At 38.7% G+C, this 27,881-nt stretch overlaps 1 protein-coding gene across 1 annotated transcript in view; it reads left to right on the top strand.

Moving 5' to 3' along the window:
* The window catches only part of TECTA (tectorin alpha), a 623,032-nt gene extending 597,861 nt beyond the window's left edge, over positions 1-25,171 (top strand). The window contains exons 24-25 of the mRNA XM_044075148.1: positions 1,559-1,678; positions 24,557-25,171. Of these exons, the coding sequence (XP_043931083.1) occupies positions 1,559-1,678; positions 24,557-24,669 (233 nt within the window). The 3' untranslated portion in view covers positions 24,670-25,171. The remainder of the gene's footprint in view (positions 1-1,558; positions 1,679-24,556) is intronic.
* The last annotated feature ends 2,710 nt before the right edge of the window (positions 25,172-27,881 follow it).

The following is a 27,881-nucleotide window of genomic DNA, read 5'->3' as shown; positions in this document are numbered from 1 at the left end:
CTACAAGTTTCTTTCTAATCAGATGCATTTCAAATTTCTCCCGATGTTAGTCTCTTACCAGTGCACATACCAAAAAAATGTAGGATAGTGATCATTACCGCTCATATAATTAAGGTAATTTTATTTGCTGTGCTTTAAGTTCTTGGAGTTTCTGAATTTATAACAGCAGAAGAAGTTTGCATTAGAGAAAGAAATACTAGTTTACTAAAAAATACATTACAATAAATAGAAGTGTGACATTAAGGGGTGGCCACAGTGGTGCAGCAGTTAGCATTGCCGCCTCATATCAAGAGGTTCTCCGGTTCAATTCTTGGCTGGGGTACCTTCTGTGCGGAGTCTGCATGTCCTCCCTGTGGTCACATGGGTTTCCTCCGGGTGCTCCGGTTTCATCCCACATCCCAAAGACTAGATAGGTAGATTGGACACTCTAAATTGGCCCTAGGCGTGAGTGTGTGCATGTGTGTGCCTTCTGTGGAAGGTTGGGTGCCAGGCTGGCAATTCAACACTGTAAACTCCACTGCCAATCATGAGCAGACAGGTGATCCACTGTGACGACCCTTAACCGGGAAAAGCTGAAAGAAGAAGTGTGACACTAAGACCAATATCATACTTAAGTGTGATATGTGCAAACTGTTTCATTTTAGTTTTCCAAAGAATTTTACAGTACAGTATGGGAAGACAGTGCAGTGGCTGTAATGTGATTATGTTGTATGGCATTTAGTCTAGGCATGGTGGCACAGTGGTTAGTGTTACAGCCTTACAGCATTTGGACACCATGTTCAGCTCTCAGATGAAAGATACATTTGGACACCATGTTCAGCTCTCACCCGAAAAGTACATAGTCTCCTTATGATGGATTGGGCTTCCACAAGGAGCTCCAGTTTCCTTTCACATTCCAAAGATATACTAGAAAGTTGGCTTGCAGTGCTACAATATCCCTTGGTATATGTGTGAGTGTGTGTCTTACAATGGACTGGCTCATGTCTGGTGCCTACAATCTGCCATGATAACTTTAAGTCCCCATGACTCTGAACTAGATGAAAGCAAGTAAAAAAAGGCACTTATTGTCAGCTGCACAGAAAAAAGAATATATATTGTAATACTTCAAGGCTACCTCCCACTGCAGAATAAAGAAGGCTTTTGTACTGTTTCTATGGCATAGACACTGACATTTTGAATTGTTGCATAATATGTTGAGAAATGTGAAGAAAGCTGTCCTGCCTTTTTTTAAGATACCATTTCTAGTTATCTGGTAGAATGCTAGCAGTAGTGAATAACTTTGTCTATAAATCTATATTAATGTAATAGATTAATATCCACATTAAGTTTTCTGTTTACATTTTGGCCTTATACTGCACTTTCTCCTTAATTCTTCATTGCAGAAGTCTGATTGTGCATTTTTTGCTTAAATATCTAAAGTGATTTGAAGTGAATATCATATTCTGTGCTTAAATCTATAAAGCAATTTTAGGTGATAGCGATATTTTCATAGTTAAGTATGCTGAATGTATGCATATTTATAATGTAAGCTCAGCCACAAATTGTGTTTCTTTATTAGAGTCTGATTGGTGTGAAGACAGCAATGGGGGCTGTGAACAGATCTGTACAAGTAAAGTAGATGGGCCAATGTGTAGTTGTGTCACAGGCACACTGCAACGAGATGGTAAAAGTTGTAGAGGTGAGTAAATGAGTCAGGTAACAATGCATTGTAAATAAATCATACAATTATTGATGCAGTCAAAACAGAAGATAAGAAGCGTATGATACCACAAAAAACACACAAAAGATTTGCTTTCTATTTCAGTACATATGCATGCATATATGGTTAAAATGTAGATCTACCAGTCTGTGACTATGTTAGCAACTCTAAACCCACAGCAGCTCTGGTTCAAAGTAGAAAACCCAGTGAGGATGAACAGTAACACATTCCAAATACAATAATGAACTAGGAACCACAAAGATGAAACGCTTAATTAGACACATTATTAACCAACAATAAAACAATCATCACAAAAAGAGCATTCACATTCTTGGTGTTTTTTCAAGTTCATACATACTGTCATCAGCTGTTTTTTAAAACAAAATCACATGACCAAACACCTTGGCACGTGACAACTCACCAATGTCTCAGTGTTCTTTTCTTTAAAACTGGTTTTAAATAAAACAATTTAATCTGCAAGGTTTAAAGCATTCAACCTGGCAGTTAATTTAGAATTTTAATTCTTCAGTTCTATTTATGATGGTGCCTTCACATAGCCTAGTACATATTCACTACAGGTTTTTACATTACTATTTTCTGCAATTGTTTTGCTAAACTATTCTTAAATATTTAACTTCTTCATGTAACATACTTTAAGAACAGTAAAGTGAAACTTTCAAAACTCACTACAAACTTGAATATTTAACCTCTTCATGTAATATACTTCAAGAACAGTAAAGTAAACTTTCAAAACTCACTACAAACTAAACTATGTTTACTTAGGGTGTTCAAAGTATTTTTTATCTTTGATAGCCTTTACATGCTCCCCAATTCTAACTCTAAGTGACCAAATACTTTTACCAACATAAAAATTACAGGTGATGCATATAGCTACATACAGAATGTTAGAACCATTGCAATTAAAATATCCTTTTGCCTCAAAAAAAACTAAATAGTATGAAAAAATGTACCATCTTAGTATTACTAATAAATCTGCATTGTTTGCATAAACCACAAGAAAACGTGCCTTGTCTTTTAGGAACCAAATAATTACTGCTACAAAAATGGAACTCTAAAAGTCCATTAAAATTAATAGATTTTTTTTAATAACAAATTGAGGTTTATTCCTAAAATTCTAAGTAAATCTGGGTTCCCTTTTATTGCGAACCGCAAAACTGTCATTAAAAATAGAAATAACTAATGAATTAAGCCTATCGTTTTGTTTTTTTGAAGACACTTTTGTCTAAATTAATTCCATGTGTCAAAATGGCAGGAAACATATCTATCCAATGAGATTTAACATCATCAACTACTTTAATCAACTCATGTAGTGGGTAACCTCTTTCAAGGAAGAACTGAATAATAATGTCAACTACTTTAACAAAACGTGCATCATCACATATAATTCGGCTAGCATGAATCAGCTAACCTCTAAATATGTTAAGTTTCATGTATTTGGGATGTCCACTCTGATAATGCAAATTATTGTTTCTGAAAGTGTCTTTTCTGTGAATGTCACTATAAAAACAGTGTTTATTAACATCCATAACAATCATAAAATTTTAAAAAATTAACTGTTTCCGATAATACCTTTAGTACATCTTAACCATGTAATCATAGACTTCATATAAAAACTGTCAAATTCCTCTACAGTACCTGCCGCACAAAAAGCAAATCATGAATGTATCTCAGATACAAAGAAACAAATTTAAACAGTGGATGCGTAGTCAGATAAACTTTTTCCCACTTCACTCATCTTTGCCTTTTGCAATCTGTGAAATTTTGGAAAGTTAATATTTTTAGGTAAGTGTATTGTCAATGTGCTGGCATTGATAAAATATACATCAATGTTTCTTCACATTAACATTTAGTAATACATATATATATATATATATATATATATATATATATATATATATATATATATATATATTTAATGTGTGTGTGTGTGTGTATATATAAAATTAACATTACATTGACTTATATATAGTCAACACCAACTCATTGATTTCAAAAACATTAATGAACCAGGTCACATGCTTGAGGGCATAAACCCAAAACATAAAAAAGGTGCAAGCTGAGCAAGCTGCCCTGCACCCCACATATCACTTACTACTTATGTATACCAACTCTGAGATCACACAATACTGGGGATAGGGCACATTCCCCAACCCAGAATTATATCAATCTTATACAATCTGTCAATTAGATTTCCTGTCAACAAAACATAACACCCAGGAAAAATGTCAACAGAATGACAATTAGATCAAGTTGGTCAAATATATCTATATATATATATATATATATATATATATATATATATATATATACAAATACACACACACACACACACACACACACACACACACACACACACACACACATGCACATTAGTAACTTGTTAAAATTTCACTGTGTATTTCAAGTGCTCCATATTTGCAGTGACTCATCCATCTGAAAATGAAAAGTAAGCATACTTACTATATTTCGCACAGCAACCTAAAATGTCTCTTAAAAGTAAACAATACCTTACACTTTGTGGTCTTCTGTCTGGTCATCAGCTCTGAGGCTAAAGTCTTCACACAATGTCAGCCTGGGTTTCAGACTGACTTTTCTTTTTTCTTCCAAAATCTCAGCACCGAGTCAAATTGTTTATTGTTTTCTTTATTATTTATAGTTTCATAGTTTCATAGTTTCATAGTATAGTACTAGGCTATCTGCCCTGGGGCATTTGTAAGCCTAGCCATAGTGATGTGGCTTTTGCCACCCCATGAAATGGTACAAAAAATGTACAGAATAAATTTAGAATACTGTGCCTCTATCTAGTAGTGACACAATGAAGGTCCCCTTATATAATAGAATTAGTTTACTGTGCCCCTGCCTAGCAGTGACACAGATGTGACCCCTGGGTAAACTTACGATCTCCCATCCACTCATCAAGATTTCTCTTGAAGAGAGACAGTGAGGGGCTCTGCCTAATACGAACTGGGATCTTGTTCCAAAGCATGGGAAGCCTCTGGGTTATGAATCTATCCCTCCAGCATGTCCTATTCATACTTGTGCCGAGGTTTAAGTCTTTAGCTCTCGTGGTCCTGATGGATTTGGATTTTTTGAGGTGGAGCATGTCCATCAGATCCTGATTGGACATGGCCTTGTACGTCAGGCAGAGATCACCTCTGAGCAGGTGGTATGCTACTGAATAGAGCTGAAGTTTCTTTAGTCTGTTAGAATAAGACATATGTTGGAGACCCTTGATCCTCTTGGTGAGGTACTTTTGTGGTCTCTCCAGCTGTTGCAAATGCCGGGTGAGGTACATACCAAATGGGGCATTGTACTCAATCATGGGTCTGATGAGGGAGGAATATAGGGGTACAATGACATCCTTGGATCTGGATGTGAATCCCTTCATGATGAGGTGTGCAAGGTAGAATGTTTTTCTAACCACTTTGGCAACGTGGGTGTCAAATGAGAGGTCGCTGTCGACTTGGGTCCCTAGGTCTCTGATTACTTTTTCTGTACTCAGTGGGTTGCTGTCTATGTGATAATTTGTGGGTACTTTGTTTTTCCCAAAGGGATGACTATACATTTTTGGCATTTAGTTTACCGCCCTGACTCCAGCACCAGTTGTCCGTTTCTGTGAGGCCTTTTTGTAGGATGTGTGTGTCGGCTGGTGTATCGACTATGGCGCCTAGTTTGCAGTCATCTGCGAACTTTGTCAGCCACAACCCTCCCATGTTTGCTTTAACATCTGAGAAATAAATGCCGAACAAGAGGGGTCCCAGGACAGATCCCTGTGGGACACCACTTGTGACTGGCTTTGAGTCTGACATTGCTCCAGCGATTTTAACTTTATGGGTTCTGTCCTTTAGCCAGTTTGCAACCCATCTAGTGACATAAGGGTTTACTTTTAAGCTGTTGAGCTTATCTATGATGCCTGAGTGGGGTATTGTGTTGAAGGCCTTAGCCAAGTCCAGGTATGCTGTATGGACTGCTTTGCCCTCATCAATGGCTCTAGTGACTGTTTTGAAAAAGTCAACCAGGTTTAAAAAGCAGGATCTGCCCTTTACAAAGCCGAACTGGGTGGGGTCAAGTGTCTGTAGGTCCCCTATGTCTCTGTTTATGAGTTCCATAATGATTCTTTCCATAGCTTTGCAGACCAGGCTGGTTAAGCTTATGGGCGGTAGTTACCAGGGTCTGTACAGGCACCCTCCTTGTGGAGTGGGACCACTGTTGCTGTACGCCAGTGTTCAGGTACATATCCCGAAGTAAGGCTAAGGTTAAATAGCATTTTTATATGTGGGTTTAGCTCCTCTTGGAGTTCACGTAACACGCAACCCGGGATACCGTCAGGTCCCATTGATGCTGTGTTTTTTGCTTTGTTTAGGCGGTTCTCACTTGGACATCTGAGATGACAGGGAGATTACATTCAGCTGGGATAAGTATTTCTTCTTTTGGGGGTGAAGGAGGGGAGAAATTTGCACTGAACCTGTCAGCCAGAATGTTGGCAATATCTGTGGGTTCAGTGCATTTTTTGTTGTTTTGAACCAACTGTGAGCATATCTGAGGGTTTCCGCCCAGGTTTCTAACATAGCTGAAGAAGGCTTTGTGGTTATCTTTAGTGTCCTTAGCGATTTTTCTGTCAAAGTTGGCTTTGGATGTTTTTATGAGAGAACGTAGTTTTCTGCTAATGTTGATCAGAGATGTCTTCCCTTCATGGGATTTTGCTCTGACGTGCAGTAGCTTCCTTCTTTTGTTATACAATTTGTTTATGGCTGAGGTCCACCAGACAGGACGCTTACCTTTGGTGGAGAGGGACTTGGATTTGTTTGGGATTGCATGATCCATGCATTCTTGGAGATGTCCATAGAAAGCATTTGTGAAGGATTCGGCATTGTGGGATGTGGTATCCACTGGCACAGTGGGCTTAAAGGATACCATCTCAGTCTTAAAAAGAGTGAAGTCTGCTTTTGAGAAGTTTTTCACTGTGGTCTTTTGTGCTGGGGGTGGAGGTGGGATATGTATATCCAGGGTGATTAGTTTGTGGTCAGATCTCACTAGTGAGGGGTATACTTCTGGTGTGGAGCATTTTGTCCCCATGTTTGTGATGATCAGGTCTAGTATATTATCTAGAGGTGACTAGTTGTTCCAGTGCATTTGAATTTATGAATTCCAGGAACCTTTGGGCTAGGGTATTAGGGCTAGAATAATGTACCCAATCTATGTTTGGGTAGTTGAAGTCTCCCAGTATGATAGTATTTTGTGATACATTCATATCCTCCAATGTCTTCAGGAAGGCTGAGTGGGGTTCTTGAGATTGGGAGGGTGGTCTGTAACATGCTACCAGTTGTATAGCAGTTTTGCCTATGGTTAGTTGCACCTGTATGGTCTCTGATGCTTCATGTGTTGCTACTAACCTGGAGGTGTGGGTGTCCTTGATGAATATGGACACTCTCCCTCCATTTGTGGTTCGGCCCAGGTTTTGGGGCCGAAAAGCATGATACGAGGTATAGCCTGGTAGCGCTGGGGTGCTCTCAGGAGCCTTGAACCAGGTTTCAGTTACTGCACAGACGTCGATGTTCTCCATGCTGAGGAGTGCATCAAGTGCCTGCATCTTGAGATTTAGACTTCTGGCGTTGAGCAGCATTACCCTTAGTTTTTTCCATTTTGTTTTCTAAGGAGGTGGGTTTGTCTTTTGAGCCTTGCCTAAAAAAGGCACTATGGGGGTGGCAAGAGCCTTAGCCAATATCCGGAAGCCCAGTGGTGACAGGTGTAAGCCATCCCTTGCGAAGCAGCGTGGCTTGTCCAACATGTCATCCCAGGCAGACAGACATTGGATCCCCTTAGAATGACACCAGTACTTGAGCCAATTGTTAAAGCTGATTATCTTGTCTTTGTATTGTGGTATCATTCTTGGTGAGGGCAAGATGCTGCTCAGGGTCAGGGTCATACCAGCCTGGGCTACATAATCGGAGAGCTCCTCTATGTCTCTTTTCATGTAGTCCAGGGTGGTATGTCTCAGGTCATTCACACCAGCATGGACAATGACGGAGTCATATTTGTGCTTGCTTTGGAGTGACTTGAGTGCGTGTGTTATGTGGCGGATCCTAGCTCCCGATAGACAGCTCACAGTCACTTTCTCCTTGTTCAGCCTGGTCAGTGGGACATCAGTGTGTCTGACTATAGAGTCACCTATTACTAGCGTATCAGGCAAGGTGTTTGGCCTTAAGGGCTGTGATTGGTTGACACACTGATTTATTGAAGTATGTGTTGCATGTGTTTTGTTTTGAGGTGGTGGATTTTTGGATGTCTGCTTTGGGAGCCTCTGTTGTTTTGGTAAGTTTTTTATTAGAGCCTTCGAGTATGTCTTTGTGTTTTTATGTGTTTGGTTTGCAGTTGTGGTAGGTCTATGTGGGACTGGGATTGTTGTGTGTGTGGTTGCCATCTCCTCCTGTCTGGTCATGCCAGCCCTGAGTTGAGAGAGTTCAGCCTCCAGTTTGGCTATATAGTTGCATCTCTCACATGTATTAGTGTTTGTTGGGAGGAGGAGAGGGTTATCTGTGTGCATGAGACAACTGTAGCATTGTCTCAAGATACCCAGATTGACCAGCTGAATTGGAGATGACACCAGTAATCTACCACTCAACATGCTAGAACAGTATAAGGGAGTGCTGTACCTTTAAGGGAAGTGGATATTCACAGGGGTGGTAAGTAGATGTAGTGCTTTACTTAGTACGAGAGTGCTTACTTAGTAGAGAATTATTGAGAACAAGTGCTAGGCTTATAATATAGTGAGTAGTCTGGTTATACTAAGAGTAGAGCTTCCTTAAGGGAAAATTTGAAGAGCAGACTTGGCGGAGCCAGAAAAAGTTTAACCTTGTTTAACCGGTGCAGCGCTATGCGCACAACCGCGCAAAGCTGTGCAAATGCGGATTTTAAACAGTGAACTACAAAAGAGCTAGAAATGGTCCAAAACAACCAATTACTACAGCTTCTTGTGCTGAGGTCACTTCCTACAGGGACAGGTAGGCTGCTCAAGGCTCCCCACTCCCACTGGTGAGCAAAGAAACTTCCTTCTATCCAAGTAAGGTAATGGACAACACAGGAACTACACCACAGCCCAGAATACAGCAATGCCTGTAAACTGGTCTAAACTAGTCGAGGAGAGGCGGAAAAACAAGGATTATTTTTTTGTTTTTGTTTTTGGTAAAACACACAGAAAATGCAGAAACAGTGATAAATTAGTTACACAGGCTAGCACACTTTAGTGGGCAGCCTCCACAGTTAAATTAAACAAACAAACAAACAAACTTTCGATCAAATTTGACTAAAATGTAACTTTAAGTGCAGATTTTAAAATAATGCAGCAAACAGTTAAAAACAGTTCAAGCTAGTTCAGGGTAAGCTACAGAAGCTATTCCAAGTGAAAAAGCAAAGATACTTAAATCCAGAAAGTAGTCGCTTTTCTGAGTTCCCTGCTGCTAGGACCACTCTGCAGAACCACGAGGAGCTTGTCTGAGCAGTATAGCCAGAAAAAAGCCCAGAGGCGGATTTTAAACAGTGAACTACAAAAGAGCTAGAAATGGTCCAAAACAACCAATTACTACAGCTTCTTGTGCTGAGGTCACTTCCTACAGGGACAGGTAGGCTGCTCAAGGCTCCCCACTCCCACTGGTGAGCAAAGAAACTTCCTTCTATCCAAATAAGGTAATGGACAACACAGGAACTACACCACAGCCCAGAATACAGCAATGCCTGTAAACTGGTCTAAACTAGTTGAGGAGAGGCGGGAAAACAAGGATTATTTTTTGTTTTTTTGGTAGAAACACACAGAAAATGCAGAAACAGTGATAAATTAGTTACACAGGCTAGCACACTTTAGTGGGCAGCCTCCACAGTTAAATTAATCAAACAAACAAACAAACTTTCGATCAAATTCGACTAAAATGTAACTTTAAGTGCAGATTTTAAAATAATGCAGCAAACAGTTAAAAAACAGTTCAAGCTAGTTCAGGGTAAGCTACAGAAGCTATTCCAAGTGAAAAAAAGCAAAGATACTTAAATCCCAAAAGTAGTCACTTTTCTGAGTTCCCTGCTGCTAGGACCACTCTGCAGAACCCCGAGGAGCTTATCTGAGCAGTATAGCCAGAAAAAAAATGCCCAGAGGCGGATTTTAAACAGTGAACTACAAAAGAGCTAGAAATGGTCCAAAACAACCAATTACTACAGCTTCTTGTGCTGAGGTCACTTCCTACAGGGACAGGTAGGCTGCTCAAGGCTCCCCACTCCCACTGGTGAGCAAAGAAACTTCCTTCTATCCAAGTAAGGTAATGGACAACACAGGAACTACACCACAGCCCAGAATACAGCAATGCCTGTAAACTGGTCTAAACTAGTTGAGGAGAGGTGGGAAAACAAGGATTATTTTTTGTTTTTGTTTTGGTAGAAACACACAGAAAATGCAGAAACAGTGATAAATTAGTTACACAGGCTAGCACACTTTAGTGGGCAGCCTCCACAGTTAAATTAAACAAACAAACAAACAAACTTTCGATCAAATTCGACTAAAATGTAACTTTAAGTGCAGATTTTAAAATAATGCAGCAAACAGTTAAAAAACAGTTCAAGCTAGTTCAGGGTAAGCTACAGAAGCTATTCCAAGTGAAAAAAAGCAAAGATACTTAAATCCAGAAAGTAGTCGCTTTTCTGAGTTCCCTGCTGCTAGGACCACTCTGCAGAACCACGAGGAGCTTGTCTGAGCAGTATAGCCAGAAAAAAATGCCCAGAGGCGGATTTTAAACAGTGAACTACAAAAGAGCTAGAAATGGTCCAAAACAACCAATTACTACAGCTTCTTGTGCTGAGGTCACTTCCTACAGGGACAGGTAGGCTGCTCAAGGCTCCCCACTCCCACTGGTGAGCAAAGAAACTTCCTTCTATCCAAGTAAGGTAATGGACAACACAGGAACTACACCACAGCCCAGAATACAGCAATGCCTGTAAACTGGTCTAAACTATTCGAGGAGAGGCGGAAAACAAGGATTTTTTTTGTTTTTGTTTTTGGTAGAAACACACAGAAAATGCAGAAACAGTGATAAATTAGTTACACAGGCTAGCACACTTTAGTGGGCAGCCTCCACAGTTAAATTAAACAAACAAACAAACAAACTTTCGATCAAATTCGACTAAAATGTAACTTTAAGTGCAGATTTTAAAATAATGCAGCAAACAGTTAAAAAACAGTTCAAGCTAGTTCAGGGTAAGCTACAGACGCTATTCCAAGTGAAAAAAAAGCAAAGATACTTAATGTCTCTTGACTTAGAACTTTCAAGCTTACTTTGGTATATCACCATCCCCACTTGTACAGAAAGTTAAGAGAACTTATTGAATAAGTCAGCAATCTCTCTTTTTTTTCTACTTTGTCATATCTTTTGCTGGTTAAGGGCAGCAACAAACCTTGTAAATCATTTTATTTTCTTCTGTATGAATCATCTGTTCCACCATAGCTATGTGTTTTTCCTGCTTTTCTGATTTATACTCTCTCAGTTAATTGCCTAACTTCATCTTGCAAGCTTATATAGTATTTAATTTACATTCTGTTGTTCTTTTTTTCACCCTTTGCTGCATATTTCCCATAAAAAGTTCCAATGCCTTTTTACAAGTTGTTTCTTAACAATACTCAAGTTCTATATCTCAGCATCATTTCTTCCAGTTTGTTTTCAACCAGAACCAGAATCATTAGTTTCAACTAAAGCCTTTCTTTGCATAATTCAGAAACTCTACTTTTATTAAAGAAAATTTTAAAAAAGGCAATGATGGCATTTTTCAACTTTGTATGTTGTGTAATGCATAGAACATATGAAAAATGAACAAGACTGAATGCATCACAAAGAAAACTACATCCTCTCTGCAGCACTCTCTCATGTTCTTTTACTTGCAGAATATACTGTTAATAGATAGAAGACCAGAACCAAAGCTGAAATTCCAGAAAAAAATACCTTTTCATACAAAGGAAAAATTCCAAGACATTAGTCATACCTTAAAAAAAGACAGTCCCAATATGAAAGTCACTGAATCTGGATTACCATCTCTGTATTATAAGTTTCCCAATAAGCATCACTTCCCTGCTTTTTTTATTTACATTGAGGGACCTGACTACTGACATTGCTTTGCACTCACATGGCAGCTTCAACCCCCCCCCCCCCCGCACAACTGATTCTAGTAAACGACAGTCACTGGGGTGAGGGTGCATTTCTAACTGACCAGTAATACCATCTGCCTTTCCTACTATTTCACTGTAGGACTTTAATGTTAAAAAATACCTTCTTTAATTTCTTTTATTATGAATACAGTTATATATATTGTAAAAATTGTTCTTACATACATACATACATACAAATATTTCAAGCACAGGCATTAATGCCCTTCCAGCCTGCCAATATACCAAACCAGCTGTTCCTGTAATATATATTCAGGCTGTTCTTAAAATTTTCAACTAATGCTTCTTTAATGTAACTTAGTAGTTTGTTCCATGCATCAGCTGCTCTCTTAGAAAACCAATTAGTACAATTTTCATTCCTGTAGAATCTTCTGTATAGGTTGTCTGATGATTGCCTACCACTTTTTGCTAACCCCAAACATTCCCAGAGGTAGTTGTCTCTAAATGTCCTATATGCCTGGATAAGATATCCTCTTAAATATCTAAAAGAGACACTGGACAAGTTCAGATATTTTAGTCTTTCATAATAACTTAAATTTTCACATCCATGGATGCCCTTGGTATATTTCTGCTGTACTCTTTCCAGTTTACATTTTACAAATGCTTGTTTTCTTATAAAGTTTCCATATTCAAGTTTGGCTCTAATGTAACTAAGAAACAATGACTTCATCACTACTGATTTTCTAGACTTTATAAATCTTTTTTTATATAACCTATCATTCAATAACTATCATTAACCAATTGGTTGCTATGATTTGAAAACCTCAGAGCTGGAACTACCCATATGCCCAAGTCCTTAAATGAATTTTACAGTTTCAATCATTGTGTGCTGTAGTAAAAATTCACCTTTCAGTTTTTGTCTCCCAAATCTGATATGCTTAGTTTTTGATGTATTTATCATGATATTATTCTCCTGTGCCCAAATGGTCAATCCAGTCAAGTTCTTTTGCAGACATGCCCTATCTGTAATACATGTAATCAGTTTTCCCAATTTCAGGTCATCTGCATACAGACTGTAGAACACCTCAGATAAATAAAAGTGGTCTGAAAGATACAATCTAAACAAGTAAGGGCCTAGGACAAAGCCCTGTTGGACACCCTGATTGTAACCAAAAATTTCACCCATCCAATTCCTGCATGATACTTGCCATGTTCTATTTGTAAGCCATGCAACTATCCATCATATCAAGAGTAAATCAATACCTAGATGCTCTAATTTATTGATCAGTGTTTTCTGTATGACCCTGTCAAATGCTGAAGTTAAATTTATATAAATTACATCACAGCAAATTTTTCATTCATAGCTGTTATTATATCGTTGTAGAATACAGGTGATAATAGATCTATTTTCACCATATGCATGCTGATATATGGTTTCAAGTCCCAGCCTTTCCAATTCTGACAATAGTTTATCCAATATTACCTTCTCCATTATTTTTTCACAATATGAAAGTGGACTTAAAAGTCTATATGACTGTGGGTTTGTCCTACTTTCCTTTCTGTTACAGACACGTTTAATAACTGCATTTCTGCAATCTTGGGAATCTCCCCATATTTATATTACCTAGTAAATAATAGATATAATGGTACTATAAGTTCTTGCTGAAGTATTCTCAGGTCATTATTACCAAGTCCTTCTCTTCCCAGTGCTTTTTTTTGATCCAGTTTGTATAGTTCTTTTTCAGTGTAATATAATTTGATTCCAGTATCTGAGGTTCCTGGATATCACTAGGACAACTTATCACCCGCTTTGTGGAACCAAACTGTTTTGCGTAACATTTTGTAAATATATTTATAATATGATGTGTCTGAGAATACATTTTAGAATCTACATACAGTTCATCAGTTTGAATGTCTTTCCTCTAGCTACATCTTATGTATCTATAAAATAGTTTCCTATTATGCTCAATATCTTTATATACATTTTCTTCAAATATTTCTTGATTTTGTCTCACATTATGCCTAATTTGTTTCTTCAGCTTATTTATTTCAGTGTTCGAACTTGTAGTGCGACCTCTTTTCAATTTCTTATATTTTGTTTGTCTCTCACCTTAACCAGGTATCTTGTTCTTATAGAAATATACCCCTGGCATTGCATGCCTAGATCCTTATATCCTGATATTAAACTTTTTTTTTTACCTTTTGCTGTCAAACAATTTCTCTTTCAAAACTTTCCCGTAACTTCTTCAGTTTTTTTTTTCACTGAATGCATCACTGCAATTAGTTTTACATAATGACTTTTTTTGCTTCCATATAATCTGTAATTAATCTTCTGTCATTGGTTTAGATTTCAGTTTGGCAGAATTATTTAGCAACAAATTAACCTTTATAACACCATGATCATTGCATATCAATAATGGTAAACTTCACACAAAGTAACAATAATTTCTTTAGGAACACAAATAATCTCTAGTATGTTCCTTTCCCTAGTAGTTTTTTTTTTTTTTTTTTTTACAGTTTGAAGCATTTGTTGTTCCTGAACATACACTGAGAAAAAATTCCTTACTAATAGGTTCATAGGTAGGTACTAGGCTATCGGCCCAAGGGCCTACGTAAGCCTAGCCAGCAAGGTTCCATAGCTTACACCACCCAAGAAAGTTATTTTCCTGTGCCACTGTCCAGCAGAGACACAGAAGTGATCCCCGGGATGTATTTCATATTTCCCATCCATTCATCAAGATTTTTCTTGAAGAGTGCTAATGAAGAACTTTGCTTGACATAGATGGGTAGCTTGTTCCAGAGTATAGGAAGTCTCTGGGACAGGAATCTATCCCTCCAGCGTGTCCTGTTTATTGTAGTGACAAGGTTTAGGTCCATAGAGCGTGTAGCTTGGAGGGATTTGGGATTTCTTTAGGTGTAGCATGTCCAACAGCTCTGGGTTTCACATAGCTTTATATATTAGGCAGAGATCACCTCGGAGTAGGCGATATGCTACGGAGTAAAGCTGGAGTTTTTTGAGGTGGTTAGTGTAGGGCATTTGTTTGAGGCCAGTAATCCTCTTTGTGAGGTACTTCTGTGGCCTTTCCAGCTGCTGCAGATGCCTTGTGAGGTACTTTCCAAAAGGGGCATTGTACTCTATAATGGGTCTAATGAGTGATGAGTAGAGGGGAACAATGACCTCTTTTTTCCTGGATGAGAACCCTTTTATGTATTTATTCAATGTAGTTGAATAAATATTATTTGAGTCTGTTTCTGGTAAATTTAAGTCCCCAGCCAACCATTGTTCTTCCATGTTGAGTTTCATGGAAGAAATGCATGAATTCCTTCTAGGTCCTCATAATTTGACTTTGGCGGTGTCTACACTCCAACAATTGTTATATGTTCCAGTGTTGTTTTTATTGTCACAGTTACACAATCTGTAGTATTGGTGTTATCACTGCACATGTAATAATCACAGGTCTCATAGGTTCATAGGTTCATACTAGGCTATCTGCCCTAGGGCATTTATAAGCCTAGCCAGAGTGTGTTTGGCTTTCGCCACCCATTTTAAATTAATTTTGCTATGCCCTTTTTCGAGGTTAGTATACTGTGCCTCTGTCTAACAGTGACACAGAAGTGATACCCGGGGTAAACCTACGATCCCCCATCCACTCATCAAGATTCTTCTTGAAGAGAGTCAATGAGGGACTCTGCCTAACCTGGACTGGGATTTTATTCCAGAGTGAAGGGAGCCTCTGGGTTATGAATCTGTCCCTCCAGCATGTCCTATTTATTTCAGTGCTGAGGTTCAAGTCTGTCAAGCGCGTAGCTCGATGGGATTTGGATTTTCTGAGGTGCAGCATGTCCATTAATTCCGGGTTGGACATGGCTTTATACGTCAGGCACAGATTGCCTCTGAGCAGGCAGTATGCCACTGAGTAGAGCTGGAGTTTCTTTAACCGGGCAGCATATGGCATCTGTTTGAGCCCTTTGATCCTCTTGGTGAGGTACTTCTGGGGTCTTTCCAGTTGCTGCAGGTGTCTGGTAAGGTACATCCCAAAAGGGGCATTGTACTCAATTATGGGCCTGATGAGGGATGAGTAAAGAGGCACGATGACCTCCCCTGATCTAGATGTGAATCCCTTCATGATTAGGTGGGCTATATAAAATGTTTTTCTAACCACTTTGGCCACGTGGTTGTCAAATTAGAGATTGCTGTCAACTTGGGTCCCCAGGTCCCTAATGACTTCTTCTGTAGTTAATGGATTACCACCTATGTGGTAATTTGTGGGCACTTTGTTTTTGCCAAAGGGGATGACTATACACTTTTTGGCGTTTAGCTTGAGGCCATGGCTCTGGCATCAGTTGTCTGTTTCTATGAGGCCCTTTTGGAGGATGCTTGTGTTGGCTGGAGAGTCGATTATGGCGCCCAGTTTGCAGTCATCTGCGAACTTGGTCAGCCACAGTCCTTCCGTGTTGGCCTGTACCTCCGAGAAATATATACCGAACAAGAGAGGTCCCAGGACTGAGCCTTGTGGGATGCCACTTGTAACTGGTTTGGAGTCTGACATGGCTCCAGCAATTCTAACCATGTGGGTTCTGTCCTTGAGCCAGTTTGCAACCCATCTAGTGACATAGGGGTTTATATTTAAGCTGGTGAGCTTATCTATAATGCCCAGTGGAGTATTGTATCGAAGGCTTTGCGAGGTCCAGGTAGGCTGTGTGGACCACCTTCCCTCGTCAATGGCCTTGGTGACTGTTTCAAAGAAATCAACCAGGTTTAAGAGGCAGGATCTGCCCTTAACAAAGCCGAACTGGGTAGGATCCAGTGTCTATAGGTCCCCAATATCTTTATTTATGATGTCCATGATGATCCTTTCCATAGCTTTGCAGACCAAGCTAGTCAGGCTTATGGGGTGATAGTTTCCAGGATCCGCTGAAGCACCACCTTTGTGGAGAGGGACCACTGTTGCTGTACGCCACTCTTTGGGTACATATCCTGTAGTAAGGCTGAGATTGAACAGTAGTTTTATGTTTAGGTTTAGCTCTTCTTGGAGTTCATGTAGGACGCAGCCTGGGACACTGTCTGGTCCCATTGATGCTGTGTTTTTTGCTTTGGAGAGGGCAGCTCTTACCTGAGCATCTGAGATGTCAGGGGGGCAGCACTCTGCTGGGATAGATATTTGCCCTTTTGGTGGGGGGGGGGGAGAAGTTTGCACTGAACCTGTCAGCTAGGATGTTGGCAATGTCTTTGGGTTTGGTGTATTTTTTGTCATTTTGGACTAATTCTGAGCATATCTGGGAATTCCCACCCAGGTTCTTAACATAACTAAAGAAAGCCTTGTGATTATCCTTAGTGTCCTGTGCAATTTTCTCTCAAAGCTGGCCTTAGACGATTTTATGAGTGCCCGTAGTTTTTTGCTAATACTGACCAGCGATGCCTTCCCTTTTTGGGATTTTACTCTATCATGTAGTAGCTTCTTCCTTCTATTGTATAGTTTGTTTATGGCTGGGGTCCACCAGACAGGACGTCTGCCTTTGGAGGATTGGGTCTTGGTTTTATTTGGGATTGCATGATCCATGCATTCCTGAAGGTGTTCATAGAATGTGTTTATAAAGGATTCTGCGGTCTGGGCTGTATTTTCCACAGGCCCGGGGGCTTTGAACGATTCCACCTCAGTTTTGAGGAGTGTGAAATTTGCTTTAGAGAAATTTTTCACTGTGGTTTTATGGGCAGGGGTTGGAGTCGGGATGTGAATATCCAGTGAGATTAGTTTATGGTCTGATCTTACCAGTGAGGGATACACTTCTGGTCTGGAGCATCACCATGTTGGTGATGATCAGGTCCAGTATGTTTTCCCCTCTTGTGGGAGTGGTAACAAGTTGTTCCATAGCATTTGAGTTTATAAATTCTAGGAACCTTTGGGCTAGGGTGTTGGAGCTAGAGTAATGCTCCCAGTCTATGTTTGGGTAGTTGAAGTCACCCAATATAATGGTGTTTGGAGAGACCTTCATATTTTCCAGTGTTCTCAGGAAGGCCGAGTGGGGTTCCTGGGTTTGGGAGGGTGGTCTGTAGCAGGCTATAAACTGGAAGGCAGTTTTACCCACTGTTAGTTGCACATGGATAGTCTCTGATGCTTCGTGCTGTGCCACCAACCTGGAGGTGTGGGTATCTTTGATGAATATTGATACTACCCCTCCTTTTGTGGTTCGGTCCAAGTTTTGGGGCCGAAAAGCATGGTATGATGTATAACCTGGTAGTGCTGGGGTGCTCTCGGGAGCCTTGAACCAGGTTTCTGTTACTGCACAGATATCAATGTTTTCCATGCTAAGGAGAGTTTTGAGTGCATGCATCTTGAGGTTTAGACTTCTGGCATTGAGTAGCATTACTCTTAGTTTCTTATCCCTTGTGATACCTATGGAGGTGGGTTTGTCTTTTGAGCCTTGCCTAAAAAAGGCACTATGGGGGAAGCAAGAGCCTTTGCCAATATCCAGAAGCCCAGGGGTGACAGGTGCAAGCCGTCCCTAGCGAAGCATCGTGTCTTGTCGGGCATGTCATCCCAGGCTGACAGGCATTGGATCCCCTTTGAATGACACCAATACTTAAGCCAATTGTTGAAATTGATCATCTTGTCTTCATATTGTGGCATCATTCTTGGTGAGGGTAAGATGCTACTCAAGGTCAGGGTCATACCGGCCTGGGCTACATGCTCAGAGAGCTCCTCTATGTCTCTTTTTATGTAGTCCAGGGAGGTACATCTCAGGTCATTCACACCAGTATGGACAATGACTGAGTCATATTTGTACTTGCCTTGGAGTGACCTGAGTGCTTGTGTTATGTGGCGGATCCTAGCGCCCGACAGGCAGCTCACCGTGACCTTCTCCTTGTTCAGCCTGGTGAGCGGGACGTCAGTGTGCCTGACGATAGAGTCACCTATTACAAGTGTATCAGGTGTGTTGTTTAGCCTTAAGGGCTGTGACTGTTCGGCACACTGGCTTTGTGAGCTATGTGTTGCACGTGTTTTGTTTTGGGGTAGCGGTTGCTTGGGTGTCTGCTTTGGAGGTCTCTGCTGCTTAGGCAGATTTTTATTTAGAGCCTCAAGTATGTTTTGTGTGTTTATGTGTTTGGTTTGCTGTCGTGGTAGGTCTATGTGAGACTGAAATTGTAGTGAGTGTGGTTTCCTTCTCCTCCTGACTGGTTTCGCCAGTACTGAGTGGAGAGAGCTTAGCCTCCAGTATGGCTATATGGTTGCATCTCTCACATGTGTTGGAATTTGTTGGGAGGAGGAGAGGGTTGTCTGTGTACATGAGGCAGTTGTAACATTGCCTCAAGATTCTCAGATTCACCAGCTGGACCGGAGAGGAGATTGACAACTGACCTTTGGACATGCTAGAATAGTATTGGGAATTCCTTTATAATTGAAAAAAAGGGCCAATGGGGAACAAGGTACTCAAGGGGAGTTTGTGAGGGTGTAGTGCTTTTAATTTTTTAGTGCTGACTTATATAATTGCTTTAATGAGCAAGTGCCAGGTAACTTAAATGCAAAAATGACAAACAGTAATGTTCTTTCAAGTGAAACAAGGAAATAAGTACAGTAAGCAATGCAGATATCACTGGGGATCCACAGAAGTGCTGAAAAGCCGCGTTTTAGGTGGAATTAGCATTTCAGGGAAATAACAAGCAAACAAACAACTAGCATACAAACAAAGCTAGATTCAGCAGGCCTGGATCTAGTCTATGCTACAGCAAACAAGGTGTACTAATTTCAGTAAGAAACAGTTCAAATATGCAGGCACTATAAGCCTTTAACCAGAAATTCCCAGCTCAGAAGGGCAGAGTCCAGCCTCTCCTCCCACAAGAGTGCAGACCACGAACCCTTTTAATGTAAAATAACTGGCCTGAAGCCCAAGTGCTTAAACGAGAATTAATACACTTTTAGAATAACAGACACTGAGCCCTCAATCAGCAGTTCCCAACTTAGAAGGATATAAGCTACCTGTTCTGCCACTACAGTGCAGACCACAAACCTTCTTAATGTAAAACAACTGGCCTGAAGCCCAAGTGCTTAAACCAGAACTAATACACTTTTAGAATAACAGACACTGAGCCCTCAATCAGCAGTTCCCAACTTAGAAGGATGTAAGCTACCTGTCCTGCCACCACAGTGCAGGCCACAAACCTTCCTAATGTAAAACAACTGGTCTGAAGCCCAAGTGCTTAATCCAAAAGACTTAGAATGATAGCTACACTTTAATCAAGTTACTACCAAGCAGTAATAAATACAATTGAATACTTTAAAGAATGCCTTGATTAGTGCTCAAGTTATACAAACAAAGCTAGATTCAGCAGGCCTGGATCTAGTCTATGCTACAGCAAACAAGGTGTACCAATTTCATTAAGAAGCAATTTAAATATGCAGGCACTATAAGCCTTTAACCAGAAATTCCCAGCTCAGAAGGGCAGAGTCCAGCATCTCCGTCCAAAAGAGTGCAGACCATGAACCCTTTTAATGTAAAATAGCTGGCCTGAAGCCCAAGTGCTTAAACCAGAATTAATACACTTTTAGAATAACAGACACTGAGCCCTCAATCAGCAGTTCCCAACTTAGAAGGATGTAAACTACCTGTTCTGCCACTACAGTGCAGACCACAAACCTTCTTAATGTAAAACAACTGGTCTGAAGCCCAAGTGCTTAAACTAAAAGCAGTAATAAATACAATTGAGTACTTTTAAGATGACGCAAAGCAAAATAAAGTAGGAAGAAACACAAATACAGTAAAAGCAGATAATTTTTTTTTTTTTTTTGAGTGAGCAAATGAGATGGGCCCAGGAGTTACAGGACAGAAACAAGTGCAAATGCAGGCCTTCAAATCAGAAAGTTGAGAGAGATGGAAGACTGCCCAAACGGCCAGTAACTACAAATTCTGGTCCAGAACCACTCCTTATGTGGTAGACAGATTACCTAGTGCTTACCACTCCCACTGATAAGCTAGAAGGCTTCCCTCCAACACAGAAAGGCTTGGGGGGCTCAGAAGCTTACAAATAGTCCTGGATACAGCAAATCTGTATCTGGAACACTAATTACAGGAAAGGTAGGAAACAGGCTTACAATTTTTTTTTCCAGAAAAGTAGCAAAAACAGTAGTAAAAACAATTCACATGCAGTGCAAGCTGGCACACTTGAGTATGTAGCAATATTAGTCCACACACAGTCTGAAAAAATGTAATTAAATTAAAAAGGACTGAAAGCAAGTGCAGAAAGGGTTTATTAGGTAGAATGCAGTAAAGAGATGGGACTGGGGGAGTGTCATAGATCAAATCTACAGTGGGGCGGGCACTGCAAAAGCCACCAAATTTAAACTACAACCAAGAACAGGGGGGGGGGTTCAACAGAGATGTGAGGAATCAGAGTGCAAATTATAAAACCAAAAAATATATACTGATCTCTGTATATTTGCAGAACAGTAAGACAACAGGTATCTAAGCAACAATTTAGCTCTATAATACAGAATAATACAGAAAAATATACTCAGCTCTATATATTTGCAGATAGTCTTGTAAGGCTGTCTCTCAACACACAGGTTCCACTTTAAATGCAGGCTGCTGCTATGCTATGCTGTTCATAGCTATCTTTAATCCCTATCATAACACTGCTACCTGAACTTTTGTTAGAATGTCTGTTACAGTAAAAACATTTATACCCTGATGGAACTGGTTTCCAGTCATTGTTCTTTAACCATGTTTTACAAACAATAACAACATCAATCTTATTGGAACATAGCAATATTTCCAGTAAAAAAACTTTATTATTAATGTTCCTAGCATTAACAACCATTAGAGGTGCATCAAATGTTCCTATCTGTGAACTGTTAAGTTTTCGACCTGGCAAAAGTCCTGCCTTGTGTTTGTTAAATATTGCAAAATACCTGCTGCAAAAATTCTCTTCCCTGATCTTGACAAATGTATACCATCCTATCTAAACACATATGTGCCAAAAATTAGGCTCAGATGCTCTACTTATTTCCATTTTTTAAAACAGGACATTTTTCTCCATGCAGCTATTTACCCCAAAAATCTTTTCATTCATGGTGACCTGACTCTTCTTTCTATACTTCTTTATATTAAGCCATTCTAAGGCTTGTCTCACATCCTCTATTTTTTTCTCCTGGCAAGCATAACACTATTCAACGTTAATTATCTTCTCTGCAAATGTAAGTATTAGTTCCTCTCATAATTGAATCTCCCAATACAAGAAAATATTTTCTGACTAGATCTGAAGAATCTTCAAGTTCTAAGTAAATAATATCTGCTCTATCAACTGTTACCTACTCTTTTGGAAAAGGTATGCCTTTTTCTGTAGATTGAAGGTTTTCTGATTTGCTATATTCTGTATGTTACATAACAAAGGAGTGTTCTTTTTGGTATATGTTCTCTTTACTTTATGGACATTTATCAGTTTCTTTTTATTCACTGATGTTTATTGTGAACTTCTTCCTTTCTTTATTTTTTATTTCCTTCTCAACACTCTAAATCCACAGACTGCTGAATACTTGTATCCAGAATTCCAAAGTTGTCAGGGGCATTGTCTTGTTTCATAGGGGTTGAGTGATCTTTACAGACAAGAGACACATCATTTGCTAAATGTGTTCTATTTGCTCTTTGCCTAATATTATTTATCTCACCAGTCCAGTCATTAATATATATAAGAACAGTTCTCCAAGCTGTGCCAGTTGCACAAGTGCAATCATCATTAGTAAGTCTAGATTTACTACTAATAATGGCAAGCAAATCGTCCAACTTTTGACATGAGGGATATGGATCACCAGTGTTATCAGGTCTTACCTTTAAATCATATCACTTCTCACCAGCAAACCCACACCTACCCCTGAGCCATGTGATTCTTGTTTGGAGTGGTAACAACAGCACCTGATGAGGACTGACACTACATGCTGCTTAACTTAGCCTTGATAAGGCATATTTGACACTATTCTGCATAAGAAATGAAGTGACATATCATATGCATTAAATATTAATCCATGCATAGTTCAATGGCTAAAACACATATAAAGAAACTGGATAGGGGTTCACAGTGCATCTCATTAAGGGTTATCATCACTGACTCACAAGAATGTATACTGGGGCCACTTATTTTTATACTATTTTTTAGATATAAAAATGGAAGATAGGTTTTGGATACTCATATAGGCTAATGACTGCAAATTAGGCAGCATCATTACTTCAATAAAAGATGCTGAAGTGGTGTAAGAAGGTCTACAAACATGCAGACCCAGTGAGGTGGAAATGACCTTATCTTTTATGTCACTAAATGTAGCCTCATGAGATTTGACAAAAAAAAAAAAAAAACATAAATTAGGATCGCAAAATAAGTAGTCACATGTCATGACATCATCATTAAAGAGCACAGAACAGTATTAGACAACAAATTAAATTTGAATAGTGTGTAATTACCAAAGTCAGAAAAAAAACCATGTTCTTTAGCCTATAACATGAAGTGCAGATGAGCAAAACCGATGCAGGTCAGGCATAAAACAATAGCTTTATTAAAAGTATGAGCACTTTCGCAGTATTAAACACACTGCTTCATCAGATAACAAAACAAGTAAAACATTGTGTTTTAATATACCCCTGTACTTAAACAGCTAGCCAATCAAAATAACTGCAGTTAAAACATTCACACTCTTAAAGTACCAGTTCCACTGAAATTCTATGCAAAAAGCAACTACCCTGCAGCTAAGACATTAACATTATCAAGGTGCTAATTCCACAGAAGCCTGTATTAACAAAAACTAATATTAAAACTACATCAAGACATGCATAATAAAATACATATATAACAATAACTCCATTTTAGTCCCTAATAAAACTCAGTATGAAACATACATTTTCAACGGTCTATATACATACTTATATAGCCTATATATAAAACTATGTTTATTAATAAAAATTGCATAACTAATTTCTGTAGCAACTAGCTTTTAAAAAAAGCTGAATAGGGACTTTATCATTAAGACCATGTCCTACATCAGCACACATACGAATAATCCATCTTGTTTCTGACGATTCAGTCCTGTTCATATAGTCACCTCCTCTGAGAGTTGCTACCAGTCTCTCTACTACTAAAAATTTATGTGAGGAGTCATGTTGTGCCACATGCGTAGCTAGGACACTTAAATTGTTGGTATTCCTAATGTTGCACAATTGTTCACTAATTCTTATTTTTCATTTATTAAATAGTAGGACTCATCAATTATAGAACATTGGTATGAACTGATTTGCTCAAGTCTCATAGTATACAAGTTGAGGCTAAGGCAGTAAAACCCAGGATTATAGGATGTAAATCATAGCTTTAACCCTCTCTTCTATCATTATTGTACAGGTTTGATTCCTATTGCATAATCACACAGTTGTAACTGTATTTACTTGTTACAATAACATGTCATGAAATACAGCTGGACATTTACGGTACTAAGAAACAGAGATTGTAGAACTTGATTTTTTTTTGTGCATGGCTATTTTGTAATGGTCTTTTCTTCACCGAATACAAGTACTTAGCCACATACTTCTACAAATATTCCTACTGTAAATAATTTTGAATATTCATTTTCATAAGCAGCTTATTTCATTTCTTTATGGAAATGTAAATATTGCCATGTTTATTCAAAATCGAACTTGATATTAACATATTTTATTTTTATTTTCAGCCTCCAGTTCCTCAAGACAATCTTGGCCCGTACCAGTCCTTGTGATATTAAGTACAATAACAACATTGTTTCTAGCACATATACTGTACAGTGAAACACTATATTACTGGTAACATCCAGATTACATGCATCATTATTACTATTCTGGCTACTAAGCTTTGTAGAATTTGGTGGTTGACAAATGAAATCTATACCCATTACAGATCATAGTACCATCCTACAGGACTGTAAATAAACATTCATATATATCATCACACTCCTTTATGATAACAAAAAAGTTAAAATCATATACAACAATCAAATCTGTGATGCTTTGCACATATATAATAATTTACAAAAGAAATACCAAGTCTAAATAATCACAATTGGAATTATATGTAAAGAATGAATACCTATTATTAATGGTTACCTAGCACAGAGTTCACCAGTGTCCTTGCAACTAAAAGTCAAATACAGCATACCTTTGAAAAGTATCCAGACCATAGTAAACGTTTCCATATCTCTTGTACAAATAAAGTGAAAATAAAAACAAGATAATGTGCTCTCCACTGGTATTGTGAAGACATGTTAGTAATAGTGGCTCAAGAAAAACATGTTAAACTTGAAAATAAATCCTGATTCTAAAAAGTTTATTATGTAGAAAAGAAACACAGATTGTGTTCTATATGCTCATTTTTTTCCTCTTGTGTTTTTTGTAATACTTTCAAAGCATAAAAATATATATTCACTGTATATAACTATTGCACTTTTTCACGATTGTGTGAATATCAACATTCAAATTTGTTACAAAAGTTATTAAGTAATATACATTTCTTGCACATATGGCATAATAAATCTACAAGGCCGCATTCTTGCCAGCTGATGTGGTCTTTTTTGGGTGCAACTGTTTCTGCCCTTGAATAATGAGCACTGCAGACATAAATTAAAATTAGAAAGACATTTGAGAGTGAGCTATAAAGAAAAGTAAATTGTATTAACTGAGTCACGTAAAGGGCTCATGCAAGCAAAATCAGAAATTAGCATTGTCTTTATCAAAATTGATAATGCAGAAATCATATTATGTTAGAAAGAACTAGCCATTTCAATATTTTGACATACCAACATGCATTAGGATGGACTGTAAAATACTTGCAATGATTTTAAACTGCCCTTAATTTTGGAAAATTAATAGAATTATGAGAGAGAAGCAGGCATTATAGCCATCCTTTTTATGCAGTTTATAGTATCAAGCAAACATGTTATATTCATCTATTCATATGATGTTTCATTTTAAGCAGCCCTATTTTCCTCATTGCAGAATTATGAAAGGCGAATCTGAATGCAGCGTCCTCTTTGAAACATGTCAGTTATAATATATATTTATGTCCAAAATTAACAATATGAGCAAAAAGTAATGTGTAAAATGTTAGCATATTACTAGAAAGGCTGGCTGTATTTGGCCAAAATGTTAAATTATGAATTGATGTACAATAGGCAGGGAAATGTTAAGCGCTCACACATATACAGGAATAAACATGCACACAAACACACACACACGCGCACACATGCACACACGCACACATGCACACATGCACACGCACACACACACACACACACACACACACACACACACACACACACACACACACACACACACACACACACACACACACACACACACATGCACACACACACACACATGCACAAGCACACACAAATGCTTTTTAAGTAAGTAGCCTGTGAATAGCTTCACGAAAAATGAAAATTCAGGCAATGAAACCTTTTTTAAATGTATTTCACCTGAGCTGTTTTGATACTGCAGTTATTTCATTTTCGATTTATTTATGTAAATCACATGCAACATCTGATTTTTTAATAGACCTTCACTGCACATTTTTGTTAAATTTTGCTATTGCTTCTTGTGCAAAATAAAAGAGTAAGTTGTGGCAACTGGGTCAGTCCGAAATGTATAACCTTGTATAACAACACAGTGTTATTTAAAAGAGATGAAATAAAAACCTAAGTCATTGATGCATGTAGACTTAGTGTCTTTTGAGATTTTTTTTTATTACTCATTTTGATAAAAGAGACTAGTAAATGTGGTTGCAATGCTGTTTGTAATATTTGCTGGAATCTGTATGGAAATGTCTAGCTGTATGATGTAAAGAGATGAAGCACTTACTCAGGCTCAGATGACCTAAGGTCAACTAGCAGCTCAGGCACTAGAGGAGAAAGGGGCAGGAAACAACAACTATGTTGGCTGTCCTACTCCAGGAAGGAAGGAAGGAAGGAAGGAAGGAAGGAGGGGTTTCTGTCCATGATAAAGATACATCCCCAGTAATGCCGACTTGTTGTAATCAGGACAGATCACCACTAAAACTATGGCATGTGGGGGGAGCTGAAGTAAAGTGAACTTGAGTGTGGTAATATGTGTGATATTACTAGCACCACTCAGTTAGGGTGTAAAAAAACTCCTTCCTAGCAAGAAAGACCAGCATATGTCACACTGTGGGCTGCTATACTCCACTTCCCCTGTACAATCTGCTAATGGTACAGTCCCAGCCTCAGGGGATAGTACCATGACACTAAGGAAAAACTGTGCAGCTAGGCAGCACATGGTTAACTACGGCCTTGCAAATGGGGAGACTGTTATGGAAATGAGTCATCACAGACAATGAAGTCTACTGGCCTCTGCATGACTAGAACTTCAATAAAAGCCCAGGTCCAAATGGGTTAGCTGCACGTTTGTTTGTATCATTGCACATTGAGCTGACTCTTCTTTTCATAATCGTTTATATGAAGGTGGCAAAAGAGGTCTGGCTCCCATCATGGATGTAAAATGTCATTCTATTTTTGATCCCTAAACCTGGGAAGCCAATTCTAGACCCAAACAGCAATCTGCCTTCACCCTTATTAAATTCTGATGCTACAATTTAGGTGAGGGAATAGGCCAGCGGTGTTGGGACTGTATGCAATCCATTTCACTAGCTCAGATAAGATTTATAAAGAGGCAATGGAATATGTGGCAATTTAGGAAAATTCTCTAGTCTTTGCTAGGAAGGAAGAGAGAGACAAGAGGCAATCTGTTTACAGTTACCTTAAATTCTGAATTTATGTGTCATAGAATTTTTTGTTTGTGACATTGTGAAATGTCAGAAATCTTAACAATAAAATGGGTAATATAGAAACTCTCCTTACTTGTAGGATGTTCATATTTATACCATTACTGGAAGGTGGTTTAAGGATTTAAAATTCGTATTACATATTTCAGGATTTTTAATGCTGCATGTCCAAGGAAGGGTGTCAGCCCTTAAGGTCTCGCTATCTAGAAAAGATCACCTAAAAT

The sequence above is a fragment of the Protopterus annectens genome, chromosome 6.part0 (assembly GCF_019279795.1).
Source record: "Protopterus annectens isolate FY-2018-M chromosome 6.part0, PAN1.0, whole genome shotgun sequence".
Classification (NCBI taxonomy): Eukaryota; Metazoa; Chordata; order Ceratodontiformes; family Protopteridae; genus Protopterus; species Protopterus annectens.
The sequence above is the reverse complement of the archived record's forward strand: the minus strand, read 5'-3'. Positions and strand labels throughout refer to the sequence as shown.